Source organism: Esox lucius, chromosome 17 (genome assembly GCF_011004845.1).
Source record: "Esox lucius isolate fEsoLuc1 chromosome 17, fEsoLuc1.pri, whole genome shotgun sequence".
Lineage (NCBI taxonomy): Eukaryota > Metazoa > Chordata > Actinopteri > Esociformes > Esocidae > Esox > Esox lucius.
In genome coordinates, this window is record NC_047585.1 from 42,307,577 (window position 1) to 42,321,784 (window position 14,208).

Sequence of the window (14,208 nt, forward strand, 5' to 3'; positions counted from 1 at the left end):
TGGTACCTAATGTGAGCATACCGTCATCGTTTCTCTATTCCCACACCCAGGGACATTCGTCTGTTTTCTCAGTTTTACCCAGTTCAGGAAAAAATCTTTGTGAATATGCTCTCTTTGCTCAGAAGGGTTAACCAGATCTACCTTCTGGTGGCATCGTCCAAATTAAGCTAAAACTGTCAGCCTTTGAATGACCTTGCAGGCAACGTGCTGAAATTGGTTTGACGGAAAGTGGTTTGAACCTGCCCTGGGAGAGTGAACTATCGGCATCATTACATAAATGCACCAGACTTCTCAATGCCACAGAAGGGCACCTTATTATTATACAGTCTGCATTAGTCTACAGGAAACGAATCACTACTGTACATCTGTCTATTGGAACAGACTCACTACTGTACATCTGTCTATTGGAACAGACTCACTACTATACATATGTCTACTGGAAAAGACTCACCACTGTACGTCAGTCTATAGGAACAGACTCACTACAGTAAATCAGTCTACAGGAACAGACTCACCACTGTACATCAGTCTATAGGAACAGACTTACTACTGTACATCAGTCTATAGGAACAGACTCACTACTGTACATCAGTCTATTGGAACAAACACACTACTGACTGCATTTCACAGTAATTGCATATAGACTGATTAGTGAATACATGTGCTGAACTCCAACACTTCATCTTCGGCACCCCAGTAGATATCTACTCATTTTAGGAATTTCTTCATCTTGTCTTCTGATTGGCTGGGTGGGTTTTTCCATACTGCCAAATCCAATCCACTCAGATCTATTGGCTGGAAAATAGAGAACCTAAAAGAGGAGACGTCAAGGAAACAACTGCGGAAGGCGGTCGTAGGAAGGTAGGTTAACTCCTCTAGGTAAAACCCCTTTAGGTTAACTCCTGTAGGTTAACTCCTCTAGGTTAAACCCCTTTAGGTTAACTCCTGTAGGTTTACTCCTGTAGGTTAACTCCTCTAGGTTAAACCCCTTTAGGTTAACTCCTGTAGGTTAACTCCTCTAGGATAACTCATGTAGGTTAACTCCTCTAGGATAACTCATGTAGGTTAACTCCTGTAGGTTAACTCCTCTAGCTTAACTCCTGTTTACGGACATCTTATACATCTGGGACGTTTTAGTATGAGTTGTTTCTCTGGATAACAGTGTCTGTAAAATAAATTGTAAATGTGGCCACATTATGTTTAACAGTCCCTGGTTAACAGCGTTCAAGCTAACATTTAGATTTTAAACCAACCATGTTGTTTCATCATACAAATGCTATTTGTTGTAAAAAATACATTTATTAATTAACAAGTATTCATCCATCACTTAGAAAGAAGTGTAACTAAAATTGCATCCACCTATATTTCTCAGACTATATCGAATATTACAGCCTGAACAGCTATACAGCAGTGACAAACATTGGCACAGAGAGGAGAGAAACAAAAATGAATTCCCTTCTGGGGAATTCTGACATTTTGTCAAGGCCACGATCTTGGCCGTTGACTGTCAACACATTAGGAAAGTACGATGCCATATTGGGACTTCTGAACAGACTTTGAAAGAGAGTCACGCATATACAAACCGGACAGAAATAAAATGAAAGACAGGAAAGGGAAAAGTGGGAATAAGATGATTTTAGAAAGAAGCAGAACCAGAGAGAATTAGGGCAAAACAGAGGGTGTCTAACAGATTTATTAGGGAAAAGTGAAGAGAGAAAGAGAGACAGACAGAGAGTGAAAAGGCTAGGGGAGAGATACGCCCTTGGCATGTCAATGAGTGTGGAAAGAGAGCACCAGAAGAAAAAAAAGGCTGCATAATCCGGGAGGCAGGACATGGAAGTAACATAGAGGGTGAACAAACAACCGAAGACACCGTCCACACAGCTACAGGAAAGCTAATTTCAACTGGGGGGAGTGGAACACAGGCGCACCACCCCCCTCTGGGAGAATACCACGACAACATGACTCTAGGGGCACATAACACAACCCTTCCCTGGGTAAATGATGGTCAGATGACCCGCTGATACACAGGCTAAATGTTTCAGACGTTTGACTGTAGGGTATAACACTTGCACAGACGTCTGAACGGCTCCTAAGTACCACGCTGTCAACAGCACGCATGCTTTTCGGCCGTTGGTGCAAATAAGAGCTACGCTGTGAACGGCACACTCGTTGCTCATTACTGTAAATCGTCGCGCTACGGCGCATCGCTGCGAGGCCCGGGGGGTGATCTAGCCGCCTCAGCAGCTGCCTTCCTGTCAAATATGTCAGTGTTAGCATGGGTTCGAATCCCCCTGACTGTTAGTCTAGAGCACCTGCCTTACCTCAATGATCTATAAAATAAATAAAGAATTTAGAATGTGTAGATTTTTACTGTCCTTGTAGAATAATCTGTAGGTTTACAGTGTTCTGTGTAGATTTATACTGTCCTTGTAGAATAATCTGTAGGTTTACAGTGTTCTGTGTAGATTTATACTGTCCTTGTAGAATAATCTGTAGGTTGACAGTGTTCTGTGTAGATTTATACTGTCCTTGTAGAATAATCTGTAGGTTTACAGTGTTCTGTGTAGATTTATACTCTCCTTGTAGAATAATCTGTAGGTTTACAGTGTTCTGTGTAGATTTATACTGTCCTTGTAGAATAATCTGTAGGTTTACAGTGTTCTGTGTAGATTTATACTGTCCTTGTAGAATAATCTGTAGGTTGACAGTGTTCTGTGAAGATTTATACTGTCCTTGTAGAATAATCTGTAGGTTTACAGTGTTCTCTGTAGATTTATACTGTGCTTGTTAAATAATCTGTAGGTTTACAGTGTTCTGTGTAGATTTATACTGTCTTTGTTAAATAATCTGTAGGTTTCTAGAATTCTGCATATATATTTTGGTTTGAAGAAAGAGGTTTTACAGCTCTTCCCTTGTTGATAAAAGTGTTTGTTTATTGGCTTGGGGAGTAGAAGGACATGATGTCTAGCTAATGGTACGATTACTTACAATACATATACGCAGATACGCACACACACACACACACACACACACACACAAACATACACACATGCACATACTACAGTGGTGTGCTGGGCACTCTGGGTTATGTGGTAGGTTTAGTGGTTGACGTTGCGTGGTAGGTTATGTGCTGTAATAAAGGCTGGATGGATAATGTGGAAGGTTAAGTGTTATATGATGTGTGCTGTATTTAAGGCTGGATGGGTAATGTGGAAGGTTAAGTGTTATATGGTGTGTGCTGTAATAAAGACTGGCTGGGTTATATGATAGGTTTAGTGTTATTTGTTGTGTGCTGTATTAAAGCCCTGCTGACTGGGTAGTGTGGTAGGTTTAGTGTTATATGATGTGTGCTGTAATAAAGGCTGGATGGGTAATGTGGTAGGTTTAGTGTTATATGATGTGTGCTGTAATAAAGGCTGGATGGGTAATGTGGTAGGTTTAGTGTTATATGATGTGTGTTGTAATAAAGGCTGGATGGGTTATGTGGTAGGTTTAGTGTTATATGATGTGTGTTGTAATAAAGGCTGGATGGGTTATGTGGTAGGTTTAGTGTTATATGATGTGTGTTGTAATAAAGGCTGGATGGGTTATGTGGTAGGTTTAGTGTTATATGATGTGTGCTGTAATAAAGGCTGGATGGGTTATGTGGTAGGTTTAGTGTTATATGATGTGTATTGTAATAAAGGCTGGATGGGTAATGTGGTAGGTTTAGTGTTATATGATGTGTGTTGTAATAAAGGCTGGATGGGTAATGTGGTAGGTTTAGTGTAATATGATGTGTGTTGTAATAAAGGCTGGATGGGTAATGTGGTAGGTTTAGTGTTATATGATGTGTATTGTAATAAAGGCTGGCTGGGTTATGTAAGGGGTTGAGGGAGAGAGAGAGTGAAGCAGCTCCAAGAGTGATCACACTCCAGCCCCGGGGCTCAGCGCTGAGCTGTGTGACTGATAGGGTGTGTGTGTGTGTATTGTGATCTGCATTTATGTGTGCTTGTAGAGACCTGATTTCCACACAAAGATAGCAAAACCTGAAAAAAAAAATGTGTCCGGTCCCCAGAAAATGCAATGTCTGGCTCAGGGGTTATGTTTAAGCTCAGGGGATAGGATTAGGATCAGAGTCAAGGAAACACAGTGGGGCATAGTGTTAGAACTGGAGAAACATTCAGGTCTATACATTACCAGTAAGGTTTAGGGTTAGGTGTTATGTCCAGGTTAGGCATAAAAGTTAGTTTATTGAGGTTAAGATTATGGTATGGTTTAGAGTATGGTTAAGGTTAGTGTAAAAGGTTAGGGTAAGGTTAAGTTAAGGGTACGGTTAGGGTATGGCATGGTTAAGGTGAGGGTTATGTTCAGTTAAGTTAAGGGAATGGTTAAGGTTAGGGTACGTATGCTTAAGGTTAGGGTTAGAGTATGGATAGGGTAAGGTTAAAATAGGGTATGGATAAGGTTAGGGTAGGGAATGGTAAGGGGTACGGTATGGTTAGGGTAGGATATGGTTTGGGTAGGGTATGGCTAATGTTAGAGTCAGGATTAGGGTATGGTTATGGTTAGGGTAGGGGTATGTTATGGTTAGGGTAAGGGTAGCGGTATGGTTAGGGTAGGTTATGGTTAATTTTAGGGTAAGGTATGGCTAAGATTAGGGTATGGTTAGGGTTAGGTATGGCTAAGGTTAGGGTATGGTTAGGTTAGGGGTATGGTTACGTTTATTGAAGGGGTATGGTTAAGTTTAGAGTATGGTTAGGGTAGGTTACGTTTAATTTTAGGGTAGGGGTATAGTTAGAGTAGGCCAATGATTAAGGTTAGGGTATGGTTAGGGTAAGGTATGGCTAAGGTTAGGGTATGGTTAGGGTTAAGAGTATGATTAGGGAATAGAAAGCATGGATTTTTGGGTCAGAGTTATGCCTCAGGTGACAGAGTCAACATGTGCATGCATTTCCCTGTACATGTGTGTCCATGTGTCTCCATGTGTGTGTCTCCATGTGTGTGTCTCCATGTGTGTGTCTCTATGTGTGTGTCTCCGCGTATGTGTCTCTGTGTGTGTGTCCGTCTCTGTGTGTCCGTCTGTGTCTCTGTGTGTGTCTGTGTGTGTGTCCTTGTGTGTCTCTGTGTGTGTCCATGTGTGTGTCTCTGTGTGTGTCCTTGTGAGTCTCTGTATGTGTCCGTGTGTGTGTCTGTGTGTGTGTATGTGTGTGTGTGTGTCTGTGTGTGTGTATGTGTGTGTGTGTCTCTGTGTGTGTCCGTGTGTGTCTGTGTGTGTGTCTTTGTGTGTCTGTGTCTTTGTGTGTCTGTGTCTTTGTGGGTCTGTGTATCTCTGTGTGTGTGTCTCTGTGTCTGTCTCCATGTGTGTGTGTGTCCGTGTGTGTGTGTTAGTGTGTGTTCCTGTGTGTGTGTTCGTGTGTGTGTCAGTTTGTATCTGTGTGTGTCCATGTGTGTGTCTATGTTTGTGTGCATGTGTGTGTCTTTGTGGGTCTCTGTGTGTGTGCCTGTGTATCTCTGTGTGTGGGTGTGTCTCTGTGTGTGTCTCAATGTGTGTGTGTCTGTGCGTGTGTCTGTGTGTTCATGTATGTGTCTGTGTGTCCGTGTGTGTGTTCGTGTGTCTGTGTTTGTGTCCGTGTGTGTGTGTCTGTGTGTGTCTCCGTATGTGTGTGCGTGCATGTACTGTATTTCCACAACTGCAAAATGTTTATGTGTGTGACCAGGGGCATGTTTGTGTGCTTGTGTGTTATGTGGCTGTGAAAGCAAGTTAGCTACACACCAGTAAGGATTTGAGGGGGATGATCTATAAATACCTATTTCAGAGGAAAATCTAGGCTAAGCAAACAGGCACAGATATACGCGCACATACTCCCATCCACATCCAACACACAAACCTCCTTAACACACACGCATTCAAACTGCCAACACACAGGAAGTAGACAGGTGAACACACGCCCATGCACACACTTACCCATATTTGTTTTTCCTCAACGTAATACTCGGACAGGCAAACCTACACCACTTCAAACCAAATCTCCGCTTGACCAAAACCCGCGTCAACGCCACAGCGAGCTTCAGCACTGACCTGGGCCGACGGGCTTCTAACAGGACAGGGTCCACTGACACCTAGAAACTCACGGTGGAGCAGCACATGAAGACGATGATGAAGGATCCGATGACACCTCCGATGCCCACCATCCAGGTCATCCGCAGAAACAGGATCACGCCGAAGATGTTCTGGATACAGGGGAGGTAGACGCCCATCAGTGTCCCCAGCTGTGGAGCCTGTGGGAAGGGTAGAAAGGAAGTGCTTTAGGCCCATTGGCTCCTTGACGACTGTTATTATGTCATGCTTTCTTAAGCCTGTGGGAAGTGGATCCGTGAATCTGGATGAAAGCGAACATGGGATTTCAGGAAAAAACGAAAAAGAGAATCTGGGGTAAGTTTGCAAGCTCACTCAGCTGGGAACCGAGCACTGCCATGATTGTCTGACTGATTCTGACCCTGGGTAAAATACAGCAGCCTATTTAAAACAATTGCTGTGTTCTCCTCCTGTATTTCAAGCTTGTCTTTGTTCTCATGGGAATGAATGGCCAGAGAGCTGGCTGGCATATTCAAACCATGGACAGCGTATTCAAGGTCACTCCACGGACAAAACTACTAATGCTGGATGCGCGGAGAGGGTCCGCGATGTTTACTGCTATGATTAATGGGCAGTTTCTCCTGAAAGAACATCGGGATTGGTCTTGTGTGTGTGTGTGAATGTGTACATGCGTTCATAAATGTGTTACGGGTGAACAGGTGAACTGTTGACCCCCATGCATAAAGGAATCAAGGTAATTTCCTGGGACAAAATCTAACTGTCCTCATAACCATATGTGATCGCTTGTCCTGAGTGAACAGAACTTCGCTGCAAAAGACTTAGGCTGCATCTTAAGACTTTGCAGGAAATCTGTGAGGAGATTTGTTCATAACGGGTGGGACAACTTCCTTGCCGAAATACTCATTTCCGAAGCTAGCAGTAATGTAAATGTCACACTTCGACTTCAAAATCTTAAACATTATGACTTTCCACTTAAGAAAAGGAAGGTTTTTCAATCGACAGAATTACACCAACATCTGGTTGCCACTGTGTTTTGAAGGTCATGCGCATAAATACACTTCTTTCTGAAGTGAAGGAGTTTCCAGAAGTGTCAGAACTGATGGCCCAGTGTCATTTTGATTTGGGTCAGGTCATAGAAGCCAGTGTGAGGGTTTCAGAGCCGACCAGCTGTAATCACACTGGAGCCTGTTGAAGAGCCAAATAATTTGAGCAAATATCTTAGACGTTTCTCACATTGACGGTATCATCGGGTTCGTAATTTTTGAGGATTTTATGACACATTCTGAGCATAATCTTCACTGTCATAGGCTACTTTCAACCGCTGCTATGATGTGGTTTTGCAGATCAGTTCATTGTTTACTGGTTTATGTGAGAGAGCTTTCCTGAGACCTGAAGTGGCTACAGGTTTTCTATTGAAATTATCCTCTTACTAAAAAAACACATCCTGATGAATGCCTGTTTTTAAATGAATATTCAACATGCAAATTCTGGCTCTCATGTGATGCCACTGGATTTGATATCTGGGCTTCCAATATTTATAAGAGCATTTTGAAAAGTGTTAGATCACAGAAACCTAATTATATTCTCATTTGCTTAAGGAACAGCAGACCGACAACACATGCAGAGTTCAAATCAGAAAACACATCACTTCAGAGTAATTCTGATGTCACTTGCTTTGTTGACAATGCAAGAAAAATTCTCTAAGCATATTTAAACAATTCTCTAAGCATATTTAAACAATTCTCTAAGCATATTTCTCACGTTTAAATCAATCATCCATAAGAGCAACCTTGCCTGCTGACCCAACCATACAATAACCATTCTGCTCGGTGGGATAAAGCAACCTTGTAGCAAGCAGGAGACCTGGGTTTGGACCTGTCTGTTAATAACATTGCTGTGTACCAAACCTGAGAGGAATTATCAAACATATACACAGTACAGGACTCTAGCAAAGTAGGCCACAATCGTCCCATAATTTTGTTAAATCAAGCCAAATCTGATAAAATCACATGAATAATACAAATAATACAACATATAATGTACACTATGTAGCAGAAAAATAAACATGAAGAAGCTGTAGGTCTGTAGGATGCCAAATAGGTTCGGTTGAATCTCTTACATAAGCATCGATCCTCCTCTCTACCATGGTCCTAAAGGGCCCACATATCGTAGGCCACTCAGGGACCACAGGAAGTGAAGCTGACACTGTCCTGTTTTTATTCATTTCGCTCGAGTCTTGTTTTTTTTTGCCATTTTACTTAACATATGTTCTTTGAACTTTTACACCACAGCGATGTTTTGCACAGGGAATTTCATTTGCCTATAATCTTCAGATCAGGACCATGAGAAACTTTGGGTGCCGGCGGGATCGTCGAAGAATACACGTCGTCCATCTTTGTCATTTCTCCCTCCATATGCAAATGACTCACAGTGTGGCTGTTGTCTGGATTATGCAAATGAGCGAGCTTCTGTGGCTGTGCCCTTCACTGTGGGAAGAGGCTGTTCATCAATGTCAGCACAGCAACAACATCAATTTTTTCCCCTTCTCTATATTCAAAATTCAAACTCCAAAGTTCCCTCGGCCTACCGTTCATTTAGAAAATGCTGTCAGATTTCTGTCACAACTTCTGTCTGGACTGGAATTCACTTACAGTAACTGTAATGGAATTCCATGTGGGTTTTGTGATTACCACAGTCACACTGACTTCAACTTTGGCACCTGTACCTTCTATAATTTGCATAATTTAGGCTACATTCAATTCTTTCCAATATGATATTTTCCGAAATAGCTACAGTTACTAGATAAATAAATGTCACATAACTGAAAGATAATATTTAAAAAAGTGTAACTGAGGGACCTCTTGACATCTGAAGGGTAATGTATATAACGGAGTCCCTGAGGGGCCTCTAGACATCTTAAGGGTAATGTATATAACGGTGTACCCGAGGGACCTCTAGACATCTGAAGGGTAATGTATATAACAGTGTACCTGAGGGACCTCTAGACATCTGAAGAGTAATGTATATAACGGTTTACTCAAGGGGCCTCTAGACATCTTAAGAGTAATGTATATAACGGTGTACCTGAGGGACCTCTAGACATCTGAAGGGTAATGTATATAACAGTGTACCTGAGGGACCTCTAGACATCTGAAGGGTAATGTATATAACAGTGTACCTGAGGGACCTCTAGACATCTTAAGAGTAATGTATATAACAGTGTACCTGAGGGGCCTCTAGACATCTTCAGGGTAATGTATATAACATAGGGTAACTGAGGGACGCATGCAATTAATAAAGAATGATTAACAGTGTAAAAATGTTATGTCTCTATCAATGCCCTTCATTTTTTAGCTTCTGTAGTTAGTGCTAGACCCGCATCATTCTGGAGAGCAGTAGTTGCACTGATATTGTTCTTGCTTCAGCGTACCGGTAACTTTACTGGTGCTTGACTTTCTTTATCTATTTCTCGCGTTTGCAACCTTGTATCTTCGCAAAACCTAATATCCAGTTTGTGTCGCCCATTGTCTTCATTCTCATTTGTCCTTTTGGTTTTTGAGCCCTTGTCACTGGCGGTGCACCTGTATGCTTGGGGTATTTTGTTGCATTCAGGACTATATGCTAATCGATATAACGTGTGCAAACAGTGGATGAGTGTATGAATGGAAGGTCGTGGCCACTGCACGCTGGATTGACCGCAGGCGGGAGGCCTACGAAGGACCTGTAGCCCAGGGGCCTGAGACAGGTTCAACCGGCTGTGGTAATCTATGAAATCAATGCCTCAATTGTATTTGATATCATCGTCAGCAGTCGCCACAGAGCTCTCATGCAGACACCCAGCTTTAAGCTTTTCTGACGGTCTTTCTTTTGCACAGCAGCCCGGTTCGTCTCTGAGATGTACTTGTAACTTCCGCCCTTTCTGATCTTTGCGTTCGGTGTTCATATATTGTGTCTGACGCATTGCACAATGTAGGGAATAGAGTTCGAATTGGGTCATACAAACTTCATGTGTTTACAAATGTTCTCTTTCTGGCAACTGCATTTTAACTTTTCTTTTTTGCTCCAATGCAATCACTGGCACCAATGCAATCACTGGCACCAATGCAATCACTGGCACCAATGCAATCACTGGGATCTGCCCAAGGACCGGCAGGCTTTCCTACTCGGACCAACACCGGCACAAAGACTGGGGTTTGAGAAAGGCTACTGTGGCCGACACAATAACAGTCAAGGGGAATACACACATTTAGAATGGTAAAAATGCTCAAGAAAGATCCTGAAGAAAGAAACTGCAAAAAAGGATGTCTAATTACTCTACACAGAGACAACAGCCACAGGAGATGAGAGTTTGTTTCTATTAAATCGATATACTCCCTACAGTGCGAACACTATTTTTAGACACCACTTCCGTTCTCACTTGAAATGGCATTTCACTGCTGGACTCCTGGACTCAGGAGAACTGGGGAGGCCTAATCAAAACTCGCCTAGTAGCCAGCAGTGTGATTTCCCTCGAGGCCGTGCGAGCTGGGAAGAGCAGGGAGAGCGGCGAAAACAGCGGCTGGATTCTCACCACAGATTGGGCGCCCCCCCAATGAGGAGACGGCTGCCCCACAGCCCCCTGGGATATGCGGTAAGCCTTCTTCTGTCTGGCTCAGGTGCAGAGGTCCCACAGGGGTCTCACAGAGGTCCCACAGCAACCCCCTGAACACCCTCCGCCCTCCCCGACACAGCTGCTCCAGGACCAGCCCTCTGCCACCTCGCCACATAGCTCAGGTGCCCAGGTGCCCAGGGAACCAACTCTGCGCCACCTATTTGACCCCTCCCAAGACCTTCAACCAACAGGGCCACCTGACGCCACCCACAGGTCCCACAGGACCCACAGGTCCCACAGGACCCAGCAGACACAGGCTCTCTGGAGGCTAATGTGGACCCTTCACGCCCTCTCTGAGGCTGGTACACTGGCGAGAGGAAAACAGAAGAGTGGACTTGGCCCCCGCTACCGCATCAACTGTCTGCGAGAAGAAAAACCTGGCAAAAACCGGGGAAAACAGTGGCTGAGGGGTTCACGGTGCTGTCGGACAGAGGAGCTAATACCACATCCAAGGTGAGCCAAGCACAGTTGCTGCACCTCGACGTCTAATTAAATAAAAGAGTGGAGGTGCAAGGTGAAGGCAGGGGAGAAGTGCGCCAGGAGAGGGGGGTGAGAAGCTTGTAATGCTGTCTTCACACCCGGTCTGGCAGGCGGGAGCTGGCATGGGTAATGTATTACAGCTCAGGTTGGATGAATTATTAAGGATGGCGGGGGGGGGGGGGGCAGGAGAAGCGAGAGGGGCATCAAATATTTCCCTCCAAATGCCTGCCAATGTGTATGGATTAACCTGTGGTACAATGCTTAATGGTGCGTGTGTGTGTGTGTGTGTGTGTGGAGAGAGAGGAGGGAGAAGAGGGAGGGAATGACGGTGGAGAGAGGAGGAAGGAAAGACGGAAGAGAAAAGGGGAGGAAGGAGAGAGGAGAGGAGGTAGAGGGAGCAAGGTTTGGTGATGCTATCTGCACTGCATCTCTGTGAGTGTTCGTTGGAAGATGGAGTAGCCAAAGCTCAGTCATTTGGTTTAATCAAATGTCATTAAATTGTCGTTAATCTGAAATTGGGATCATGGATAGTGAGTCGATATCAACGAATAGCAGCAAAGACCAATGAATCCTAACGGATCCGTAACAAATGAGGCCTCGGTCATAAGTTTCCATCTTAATGCACCTCTTCAGAGCTGCTGACATACATCACAACATCCCATGGACATCTACCCGTGGGACCAAGATTAGATTAGATTCAACTTTACTGTCATTGAACAGGACGAGGACAGTACAACGAAATGTAGTTAGCATCTAATCGCAAGTGCAAATAGAAGATTGAAGGACATTTGCAAGTTTTAATGAAGTGTATGTTACAAGTGGAATGTATAGATATTCAGTGCAAAATGGCAATTCTAAATGAGCAAGGAAGGCAAATAGGGAAGGGCAGAAAATGTACACATTTACAGAATTAAGCGTATGTATGTGCAAGTGGGAATGAATAGTTGTGCAATGAGACAAATGCAAGTGCAAATGGCAATTCTGACTGTGGAATGGAGCATGTTTGAGGACTAAGGCAGTCTGTGCAACTGAAATGCGGGGATAGAAGCAACCAGGTTCCCAAGGTAGACATGTACTAGAAGGATGTGGTGCAACAAGGACACCACTTGTGCTGGAGGTCTACAATGGCTGGGAGATGGGCACCAGTGATGTGCTGGAGGTCTACAATGGCTGGGAGATGGGCACCAGTGATGTGCTGGAGGTCTACAATGGCTGGGAGATGGGCACCAGTGATGTGCTGGAGGTCTACAATGGCTGGGAGATGGGCACCAGTGATGTGCTGGAGGTCTACAATGGCTGGGAGATGGGCACCAGTGATGTGCTGGAGGTCTACAATGGCTGGGAGATGGGCACCAGTGATGTGCTGGGCGGTTTTCACCACCCGTTGTAGGGCCTTCTGGTCGGCCACGGAGCATCCGCCAAACCACACTGTGGCACAGTTCATCAAAATGCTCTCAATTGTGCAGCGGTAGACATTCATGAGGAACTGGGAAGACAGACGGACCTTATTCAGCCACCTCGAAAAGTGCAGGCGCTGCTGCATCTTAATGACCAGGGTTGAGGTGTTGTGTCCAGGAGAGGTCCCCCAGGAATTTGAAGCTAGACCAACGCTCCACATCAGTGCCATCGATGAGAACTGGGGCATGACTGTAGCCTTTAGACTTCCTGTAATCCACAATGAGCTCCTTGGTCTTTGCGTTGAGGGCCAGGTTGTTGTCAGCGCACCATGTCACCAGGTGCTTGCCCTCCTCCCTGTAGGCTGACTCGTCATTGTCACTGATCAGGCCTACCACCGTGGTGTCATCTGTGAACTTGACGAAGGTGTTGGAACTGTGTACAGGAACGCAGTCGTGGGTGAAGAGGGAGAACAGGAGGGGGCTCAGCATGCAGCCTTGGGGGGATGCCATCAGGCCCGGAAGCCTTGCATGCATTCACCCTGCTCAGTGCAGACGACTCACCAAACGCCTGGTCCTTAATATTCACCTTCACCTTAATATTTTGGCACTGATACAAGAAATCCATCAAGACTGTTTGGTTTTCACCCCATTTTATGTTTGCTGAGTAAGGACAAGTACGTTGTGAAACCTCCACTTAGCTCTACATCAACACTTTGAAACTGCAGACAAAAAGGTGGTGCAACACAGAGTAACATAAATCACAATACAAGCGTGGCCCGAGTACCGCCACAAATGCTAATGTCTGACTGGGGGCTAATGAGAGACAGAAGGGGAATCAGTCACCGCTTTGACCTGGAAGGAAAACCATTCGAGGGAGGGGGGGTGTAGTATTGTATAAGACCATCATAATTCTTTCCTGCAGAAAGGCAGAGCGGAGAGTCTCAGGTAACGCTGGCAGAACCATTTCCATGTTAACCCTGGCGACCTCCAGACTGTTTCCTGACGTCACGCTGTGTGAAAACCCTTTAATCTCCCCACTAACAACACACAGCGCCTGAGGCCCTGCTGACAGACAGAGAAGTGAGAGAGGAGAGGAGAGAGAGAGGGGTCGCTGTCGGAATTATGAAACGCCACCGAACGCCTTAATAAAAAGCTCTCGTGGTGATGGGGAACTGCCTCCAGAATGGGCGACTGATTGGAGAAACAGCTGCTTGGTGCAGGGACCAGGCTAATTATATACATAGAAGGGCCAGGGAAGACGACCAGGCTAATTATATACATAGAAGGGCCAGGGAAGACAACCAGGCGAATTATATACATAGAAGGGCCAGGGAAGACGACCAGGCTAATTATATATACATAGAAGGGCCAGGGAAGACGACCAGGCTAATTATATACATAGAAGGGCCAGGGAAGACGACCAGGCTAATTATATACATAGAAGGGCCTGGGAAGACGACCAGGCTAATTATATACATAGAAGGGCCAGGGAAGACGACCAGGCTAATTATATACATAGAAGGGCCAGGGAAGACGACCAGGCTAATTATATACATAGAAGGGCCAGGGAAGACGACCAGGCTAATTATATACATAGA

General features: G+C 44.6%; 1 protein-coding gene across 3 annotated transcripts in view; it reads right to left on the minus strand.

Annotated features, from left to right (window-relative positions):
- The window catches only part of slc12a5a (solute carrier family 12 member 5a), a 142,615-nt gene that overhangs the window by 31,852 nt on the left and 96,555 nt on the right, over positions 1 to 14,208 (minus strand). For all 3 annotated transcript variants that reach the window (XM_029114087.2, XM_029114088.2, XM_029114089.2), the window contains exon 4: positions 6,118 to 6,264. In XM_029114087.2, the coding sequence (XP_028969920.2) occupies positions 6,118 to 6,264 (147 nt within the window). The remainder of the gene's footprint in view (positions 1 to 6,117; positions 6,265 to 14,208) is intronic.